The sequence below is a fragment of the Berghia stephanieae genome, chromosome 2 (assembly GCF_034508935.2).
Source record: "Berghia stephanieae isolate SIO BIC M18660-M18661 chromosome 2, UCSD_Bste_1.3, whole genome shotgun sequence".
NCBI classification, from domain to species: domain Eukaryota; kingdom Metazoa; phylum Mollusca; class Gastropoda; order Nudibranchia; family Aeolidiidae; genus Berghia; species Berghia stephanieae.
Genome location: NC_088361.1, coordinates 20,692,587 through 20,702,484, shown reverse-complemented (window position 1 = coordinate 20,702,484; position 9,898 = coordinate 20,692,587). Strand labels below are relative to the sequence as shown.

At 39.6% G+C, this 9,898-nt stretch overlaps 1 protein-coding gene across 50 annotated transcripts in view; it reads left to right on the top strand.

The window, feature by feature from the left end:
- Positions 1–628: 628 nt before the first annotated feature.
- LOC144964461 (uncharacterized) overlaps positions 629–9,898 on the top strand; it is a 94,200-nt gene continuing 84,930 nt past the window's right edge. For 11 of the 50 annotated variants that reach the window (XR_013643844.1, XM_078898789.1, XM_078898781.1 and 8 more), the window contains exon 1: positions 631–804. Coding sequence is in view for 27 of the 50 variants with exons in the window: in XM_078898750.1 (XP_078754876.1) it covers positions 1,129–1,156 (28 nt within the window). In the remaining 23 variants the exon portion in view is untranslated. Of the gene's footprint in view, positions 805–1,063; positions 1,157–9,898 lie in introns of those variants that run through there. The other 39 variants (XM_078898799.1, XM_078898790.1, XM_078898788.1 and 36 more) reach the window with 20 other exon arrangements.

The following is a 9,898-nucleotide window of genomic DNA, read 5'->3' as shown; positions in this document are numbered from 1 at the left end:
CTTGTCCAAAGACTCAACTATGCACCGAGCGCGAGGCTCGAACCCAGGACTTTCCGATCCGAACGCGGGTGTCATACCACTAGACCATTATAATGCACTAGACCCATGGCCGACAAGAGTACTATAGGTACGTCATGACTAGACCACATAGCCGCACTACTGTAGGAGTGTTCATTGATAGATGGATGCGTGTGTGTCATAGAAATAGCCTTAGTGTGTGTGTGTGTGTGTGTGTGTGTGTGTGTGTGATAGTCAAACTTGAGTAGGTTTAATGAAGACTTGTCACACACGCGTGATACACCTATACGAATTTCCCTGCCACCCAGACACACTAACATCTGACAAGGAGTGAGGGCTGTGGAAGAACCACAGACTATCGTGTGCAAACGTTGGCGATTGGTATCGGATGGCAAACTGTGATCGTTTGAATTTGAAATGATTCGAAACACTCGTTACCCCTCCGCTCGCTCGGATTCTGATCGTCTCAAGCTCGTCTCACGTGTCATGATCGTCTCAAGCTCACAACCCGCCTGATCGTTTTAGTGACTCGATCGTTTTACTGACTCGCTCTTCCGGCATTGAGATCGGACGCTGACTCGCTGTCCCTGACTCGATCGTCGATCGGGTAAAAGCGATCAAATAACCCAACACTAGCGTGGCGTTGAGTTCGAGTTTGGCTTGGTTGGAGGCTGGAGGCCGACATTTTGTATTTTTTTAATGAACTGAATGAATGCATCCTTGAAATTACAAACTGATGCTACGCAATGTCGGTTAGTTAATCTCAAATCACTGTAAATTTATCAGGTAATTTTCTCCCCATGTTATCTATGCCATTTGATTTCGCTCCTACTCAAGTACTCGAATGTTCATGGCGTGGACACGAGAATGAGACGCCATTTTTATTGCTAAAGGCTAAAGGCCACCGTCATTATTGATATCCGCCGGTAACCCACATAGACTAAGATTGCAATAATGGTTCATTGGTATAATGGAAATAGGTACTCTGAAACATGAAAAATATTGTCTATTGTTATTGTTAGATCAAGCGGCAAACGAACGGTTTGGTAGAGTTGAGGTCCCTACCACTGCCACCGCCACCATCCGCTTTGTTTACAATTTACGGAGACCATGCCATGGCCAGATTGTCTATTAATAGGTACTTTGGTAAAAAAATTCAAATTGGATTGAGCTCAATGAAACCTATTATTTTAAAGTGCTTTCAACACGATTCTAATGATACCAAAATTGTGAAAATCAGATAAGCAGAAAAAAAGTTATGTTAGAGAGCCTCGCCTTTGGCCGACCAACCTCCGCTGCACGTCCAACTCGCCTTGAGCATGCATTCACGTAAAATATAAAGATTTTTTTAAAAAACCTACCTCTGTTTCAAAAACTAGCATCTTTCAACTTTCTAAGAAACATTTTGATTTTTCAGAACTTTAGTTCGTTAAAAAAATACCGGCCAATCTGACCCGTTGAGTCGAATGAAAACGAAATTTTGTTGTTTACACGGTTCAAAGGAAATGTCGTAAATAAGCTTTCATGGACTTCCTGTGTTGTTTTTACAGTGTCACGTGACCTTTTTGAGAAATTTGTCGTCTGCTACAAATAATTAGACCGGTAGGGGGTAGATATTTTCGTTGGCGAAGAGAAAAAGTGAGTATTATTTCTTGGACATGTAGAGAGGCCTAGGGTCCACCAGCAGTCAAGTTGATTGAATAAAAGAAAAAAGGCCTTTTTTATCCGCCGCCACCACCACCGTGAGAGTGGAGGGGGGGGGGGGTGCATGCCGACGAGAGGCAGATGTGTCGATTGGTGACCTTGGTGACGTAGACATCTCAAGGATGCTGGCAGTTGCAGTTGCAGGTGTTCTTAACCCCTTAACAGCGAAGCTAATTTTTTGCTTTTAGATAGTAGTTTGCTTTTATCTTTATTATTGTTAACGGGGAATACAGCGTTTCCACCAAGAGAGTAGTCAGACTATCGCAACTCGGACTTCAATTGTCTATAATAGTTTTGCCGTTACTTGTCTTTTGATGATAGAAGATTTGGTGTTAGGTCAAAGATCGAATTTCGCCGCTAAAAGGTTGCATTGCTACTGGGTTTGCTCCCCCCCCCCCTCCTCCTTTTTTTCTTCTTTTTTTTTCAACTTAGTATTGTTGATTGCTATTTCCTTTTTTATGATAGCAAGTGCCGTAGGAGTCTCACAGGATGCAGGAGTACTGCAATTAACCCTTTGCCCGTGACATTGATTTTTTTTGTTTTCAAATAATAGTCGTCATTTATATTATTTTTTAACGCAGAAAAAAAAAACGTTTCCACCATAAGAGCAGTAAGAATATTGATAAAAAGCGCTTTGAGCACGTTGGGTGGATATTGCCCTATATAAAAGCTCAAGTTTTTAAATTGTAATTTGTTTTTTGTCTTTTGATGAAAACGGTAAGATTTTATTTTTGGTCCAAGTAAGATTGATATTCGCCTTTAAAAGGTTAAGTTGTTTTGTTTTTTCTTCAGGTTTTTGCTTTTTTTCAAATGCCTAGTGAGAGAGAAAAAACAAAACAATCATACATGTATCTGCAAACAGCAGAACGTTTTCATTTTACAATGAGATGGGAAGGGGAAGGGATAACACTATGACAAGAGGGGAGAGAGATGGGCGGGGGAATGGGGGGGGGGGGGGGGGGGGGGATAGTAAGGGGAATGGGAAAAGATGAAAGAAACAATGGGTTGCCTGATGACGTAGATCAAAGGATTGTTACAGCGGTGTTCACGGTGCGTACTTCGTGAAATTTTAACCTTTTACAGTGACACTGATTTTTTTCTCCAGATTGCTTATGCAGAATAGATCGTTTCCACCAAGAGAGCAGTAGTAAGAGTATATTTCGACTCGGGCTTCAATTAAACTATACATCGCAAAGCTTGTCTTTTAATGATAACATTAAGACTAAGATCTGGAGTTTGGGGAGTGTAAGATGGAATCTCGCCATTAATGGTTAAAATTGTTTTGATTTTTTTAAAAATAAACACACACACACACACACGAGCGCGCGCGGTCACGACAGCGAGGACCATCTATTGCTTGTGTTGCAACGGTAAACCAGTTTACGTGTACGTAGATCCTGAGGCTAGATGCCCCGTTACCGTGTACGTAGGCACTCCCAAAAAAAAGAAAAGAAAGAGACACATACACACACACACACACACACACACAGTCTCGCATCCGCTACGAACTAATTTTGCGCACCAATTTTTACTGCACTAATGCACCAAATTGCATACCTATCTAGGGACACTTTTTTTCCGTATCTTTTTCTCAATAAACTTTTTAAAAAACCTTTGTTTTGCGCGGCAGGCGGCAGGGCACTTGGCACTAGGGGGCACCAACCATTGGACAGACGAAAAAAAAACACGATTTCGCGAGGAATGAATCATGAAAATATTTAGGATATAATTTCAAACACAAATTTTGAAATTCATCAAGGATTGTCTAGTACCGAATGTTTTTTGATAGAAAACAAATGTAGCTTCAAATCTAAACTGCTTTTGACGGTAAGCGGTAAGTTTTTATTTATTTTTCTGTCCAAACGAATGATTTGTCCTGGTTATAGAAGTTAAGTATTGGTAACACCGGCTCAGCTCTCTAGTTTAAAGGCTGAAAAATGGTCTTCTATTTGCCTTTGTTATATACTGACGGACTTTGTGACCTGAAAATTGTTGCATTTCCGGTAGTAACCACCATTTGGATTTCAAAACTGGTCTAAAATGGCCGCTAAGATTTGAGTAAAGATTTTACTGGAACGAATTTCATGGATGCGGTATACAACTTTGCCCTGAATTTAATTTTATAAAAAAGTTAAGATGTTAAATAAACGTGCCAGCATGAAATTTTGATTTACCAAGTTCTAATCTTTTAATTATCCAAAGCTAAATTATACCCTATTTTATCCATAATCAAAAGTTATACTAAATTGTCATTGATTTTAAAATAAACTACACCAAACGATAGAGTAATTTCTCCTGAAGAAAATAAGACATCAATCATTAAAATCCATCCATAAACAAAAAATCTATGGAACTTTTTCTGAGACCCATCACTCAAAAGTCCAAAAAATCGGGTCACAGCCACTAGGCCATTTATCGGCTCCCTGCTGGAGGGCCAAATGGACGTTTACCAAAGTACCTAATATTAAGTGTTCCAATGCTAAAAATTAGCCATCCCCCCCCCCTGAATTGTAACATCCATAAACGTAGCACTATCCATTTTTTAATGGCTGCCTCTATTCTCACCCCCGGGATGAGAAGAGAAAAGTGATCGAGCTCTCACCCCCTGGATGAGAATAGAGGTAGTTGCCCCTTCTCGCTTTTCTCACCCCTGTAACCAACAGGTAGGGAGGGTAGCCTAGCCTAGCCGCCGTCCCTTCTCGCTATTCTCATCCCTGTGTAGGGTCAGCTTAGCACCCCCCCCCCCCCCCCCCCCCCCTTCCTCACTATTCTCACCTGATCATCAAATCTCTCGTGGTACTGACGTAAGGAGGGTGAACATATATGTCGTGCATTTAAAATGTAGACTGGCTGGCTTGAGATATGGGAATCATTGTTGGAAATCTATCTACGGATTCTCTCTCTCTCTCTCTGCTCTCTCTCCCTCTCTCTCTCCTCTCTCTTCTCTCTCTCTCTCTCTTCTCTTCTCTCTCTCTCTCTCTCTCTCTCTCTCTCTCTCTCTCTCTCTCTCTCTCTCTCTCTCTCTCTCTCTCTCTCTCTCTCTCTCTCTCTCTCTCTCTCTCTCTCTCTCTCTCTCTCTCTCTCTCTCTCTCTCTCTCTCTCTCTCTCTCTCTCTCTCTCTCTCTCTCTCTCTCTCTCCTCTCTCTCTCTCTCTCTCTCTCTCTCTCTCTCTCTCTCTCTCTCTCTCTCTCTCTCTCTCTCTCTCTCTCTCTCTCTCCCCTCTCTCTCTCTCCTCTCTCTCTCTTCTCTCTCTCTCTCTCTCTCTCTCTCTCTCTCTCTCTCTCTCTCTCTCTCTCTCTCTCTCTCTCTCTCTCTCTCTCTCTCTCTCTCTCTCTCTCTCACACACACACACACACTGGATTCGCCCAATTTCTAAGAATTGGACTTTTCCTTTTATGGGCATATTATTATTTTGTGTTGACTTAGCTGTCTCAATTTCTCCCTACGTTAGGTATTTTAACTTGTTTATATTTTCTCGCTCTCTCCCTCCCCCTACCCCAAACTTTATTTCTCTACATCTTTTATATTGTTTGTATTTCCTTTCTCTCGTCCACTCAATATTTTCATATCTCTCTCGCCCTCTCCCCATCCCCCCTCTTTCTCTATTTTAATTTGTTGGTATTTTCTTCTTCTCTTTCTCCTCCACTTTCTATTTCGTCTCTTCCCCCCCCCCCCCCCCCCCCTTCTCTTTCTTTCTCTCCCCTGTCTCAATTTATTATCTGGCTGTTGGTTAGGTAGTAGTAATACGGGATGAGAATAGCGAGAAGGGGTGGCGGCTAGGCTAGGCTACCTACCCTCCCTACATGTTGGTTAACAGGGGTGAGAATAGCGAGAAGTGGCGAGGACCTCTACTCTCATCCCGGGGGTGAGAGCTCGATCGATTTTTTATTCTCATCCCGGGGGTGAGAATAGTCACTCCGTTTTTTAATTATTTATATAAAATGTTGCCATATCATTTTTAAATGATAGTGTTGCAGCTATTTTCAGACTGGAACTGGAGTCTGAATACTATCAGTTTTCAAATGGCAGTATAAAATCTGGTTTGTTATGATTCTATGATTATGCAATATACCATCCCATTGATAAACCGTTTGAATTTTGTCTCTAGGCCTAGGTTATATAGAATCGGGAGTTGTTCATTTTTTTATGGAACTGTGTTTTCAGTCCACCGGAAATAAAAACATTTAAAAAGGACCAAATATTGTTTATACTTACCTAAAATGCTAGTGACGACATTGATACTGAGCCTATTATAGGCATCATCATAAATGGACAGGCATATAATTTATGGCAACTCAACGGCTTAATGACAATGATATCATTTACAGCGTTTTATTTACTCTCGGAAAGTGTTGATTGAGAGTTGTTCGAAATCGGGCTCCTGCTGCCAGATAGCCATTGGCCTAGCCAATTTGGCCAAAATTGGCCACACAGAATTTGAAATTAACATTTATATCTATTTTAAATTTCTCCTAGTCCGTTAGAATTTTTGTAATTATCAAACCGATGAGTTTTCCTAGGAGATCAGAGTTTTAGTATTATTTGCCCAAATAAGGTTCTATTTGGTCACTTTTCACATCAATCACTGGCATCGAGCAAGGCTGTGCCTCAGAAGAAAAAAAAATAGTGCGAGTACAAGTAGCTACAAAGCAGTCCTTAACCTCTCTCTCTCTCTCTCTCTCTCTCTCTCTCTCTCTCTCTCTCTCTCTCTCTCTCTCTCTCTCTCTCTCTCTCTCTCTCTGACGCTCCCTTAAACATATTCAAGACTATAACTATACAGTTGTTCTTTTTTTTCTCCGTTGGTTTTTGTTTTCTTTGTTCGTTTTTGTTTCGTTTTTCTCCGGAGTAATATTATTGTTGCGTACAAGAAATGCTCAAGGCAATAAATTTGATGTCTCACTGTATTCTAAATTAAAATAATAATCCTGAAAGTGAGTAAAAGTAAAAAAATAAAAAATGTTAAATGTCACGGTAAGAATCTCGTCAATGTTTGATAAATCGGTTTCGAGAATTGAGATCTATTTCAGGAGCCCAGTTTTGAACAACTCTCAATCAAGATTTTCCGAGAGTAAATAAAACGCTGTAAATGATATTATTAAGCCGTTGAATTGACATAAATTATGCCTGTCCATTTCTGATAAGCTCAGTATCAATCATTTAAGGTAAGTATATACGATATTTGGTCCTTTTTAAGTATGTTTATTTCCGGTGGACTGAATACACAGTTCCTTTTTTTATACCTTCAATACACCCCAAAAATTACTATGGAGGAATCAGCCTGAAACTGAAATTGGGCTCCAGCCATTGTCCACTGATAGTACTGGTCTGCTCACAGCCAAAGCTCGATACATTCTACGGGGCCTTTCGTTTTTTCCTCTATATAACAGTACCCCTGTCGTCAGGCTGTAATGATATGCAGATGTCGGTGACAATCAAAGGCATTCCTTTCTCGTCTTTCCCCCACCGTTTCCCCATCGGGTGGGGAAGCGATGTCACTTTTACGTCATCAAAGAAATTCCTTAACTGACCGGCTCACCAGTAAGACGACCGTTCTCCCGACTATGCTGTCTTTAAAGTAATGGATACGGTTAAGATACTGCTATTTACTACGAAGATAATTTTTCCCACACAAAAACGGTCAAATTTCACCCATATCCACAAGTTGCAGCTTGAAAAGGAAAGGCAACTAGTAGAATACTGCTATTTTGCTAGGAAGAAGTGTCAAGAAGTTAAGTCATAGTTGGTGTGTGGGTAGTGCTGCCAGATGGCCACATGTATGATCAAAATTGACCCACAGAATCGCGTATATATTATAAATTAAAATTTTCTTTTTAAAAAATAAAAACAAGTCTTTTCCTAGGTTAGTCCATAAAAAAATCAAAATCGATGTCTTTTAAGGAGGTCAAAGTAATTGAAGTGTTTGGCCACGTGGGGTTCTATTTGGTCACTTTTGCAGTCTAAATTGGCTTCGAAGAACTCTGGCCATCTGGCATCCCTGTTTGTGAGAACAGAAGTTTAAGTATAAAACAATCTGCATGTTTGCCTCTTTAGTTTGTAAACTTCCAAAGCAAGCGGTTGTGTATCATTCGTTTTTAAATGGAATTGTTATAATTGATAGATTTCAGTGGATTACACGATGTGCAACTGTGCTTATGGTAGTCATTATCACATCAATATGTTTTGACTTTGATTCCTAACATGTTACATTTACATGTTCTTGAAGTGAGTTAAAATTACTGGATCAAATAAAAATATATAGAAATACATGTCGCATAATAACCAAAGCATAATAATAATATTACTATAACCTCCCTGAGTCAGAACTAATCATGGTCATAGTGAGAGTCATAGAAAATAGAACGATTCAAGTGAAATTAATTCATTATTTGTGATGGAACACTGATTACACTAACTACAGAAATGGTGAGTCTTGACCAAATAAAAAAGATATGAAGGTAGATCGATTGATTTTGTCGGTAGGTAGATGGATGGATGTATGTATGAAGGAAAAGATGGGTGAATTGATGAAAAGGTGAAACATAAAGAGAAATATAGATTCATAGACAGATAGATAGATAGATAGATAGATAGATAGATAGATAGAAAAGCGGATGATGGAGAGAGAGAGAGAGAGAGAGATGTAGTACCATATACCTGTCCCAACAACGATCAGGCCCTGGGACTAAAACCACCCCTATCTCTCGCGCTCTCTTTCTATCTCTCTCTCTCTTTCTCTCTCTCTCTCTCTATCTCTGTGTGTTTCCTTATCTCTCTCTCTCCCTCTGTGTGTGTGTGTGTTTCCTTCTCTCTCTCTCTCTCTCTCTCTCTCTCTCTCTCTCTCTCTCTCTCATTTATCAATTCCGGTAATCGGTAACATCTCAAGATGGATGAAAAGAAGAATAAGGAGGAAGAGGCGGAGAGGGAGGTGGAGAAGTGGGAGTTGAAGATAAAGAAAATAATAATGAAAAAAATATAGAGACATAAATAGATAGATAGATAGATAGATAGATAGATAGATAGTTAGAAAGATAGATAGATAGATAGATAGATAGATAGATAGATAGATAGATACATAGATACATAGATACATAGATAGATAGATAGATACATAGATAGATACATAGATAGATAAATACATAGATAGATATATAGAGACATACAGACATACAAATTGATAGATAAATACAACCAAAGATAACATATTGCACTGTATATATGTGTCCCGATGGTTGTCCGGCCCCGTAGAACGTAAAATTTCGTCGGCGACTCGTCCTCCTATATAAGAAGTCACTGGCTCCAGCTGACTGAAAAAACGAAAGGGGATTCCCCTGAAACACTGTGACGTCACGAGGCTAGGAGCCAATGAGCGACGCTGACCACGGCAGTCCAGGCTGAAATGGCGTTACCTTGGTAGATTTTGAAATGAGTGTGATTTTATTGAACGCTTAAATTGGTATCAGGGAATCAGTTTTAATAGTTGAAAATGGTGTTATTGGAAAGGAAAATGGTTGAAGTTTATGATTATTTATGTTTCAGGGGAATTTTTTCATGAATGATGATACACAGCTTGATTTTCTTGCCCATTAAAATTAAGCTATCTTTCCATTACCATATCTTCTAAATGAATTTAAGGAGGGAAATGCTAATTGTTCTGAATGATAGAGCGTTCAATGCCCTTTATTTTGGTGTTTAATTTATCAAATTCTGTAAATAAACACCAGAGATATCTCAATTTAACCAAGTCATGGGTTTAGCTTGCAGCTCACAAACGATAACTAGCGGTCACACAGGTGAATGGGAGAACTGACACAGATTTAGCCCATCATTTAAGTGCCTACTATCAGTATTCCACTTTGATTCTTTACTTTGAAGCATTACTCACACATTCGTGCAATTTTTCAGGTCACTCAAGTCAGGAATATGGCTTGATTCCATATTCGATAGAAAGTTGAAAATAATAATAAAAATAGGTAGAAATAATATTGTAAACACATCCGCACAGTACAGAGAGTCGAGTGATGGAATGACGCGGAAACCAGAGGGTTTTGTTTATGTTTACCCACGCGACTATTCCATTCACACGGTACAATTGTAATAGTTAAATTTCCTTAAATTCAAAGACTCCTTGAAAACTCCTTGATTTTGATAGTGCTGAGAAAAACTCCTTGAATTTCAT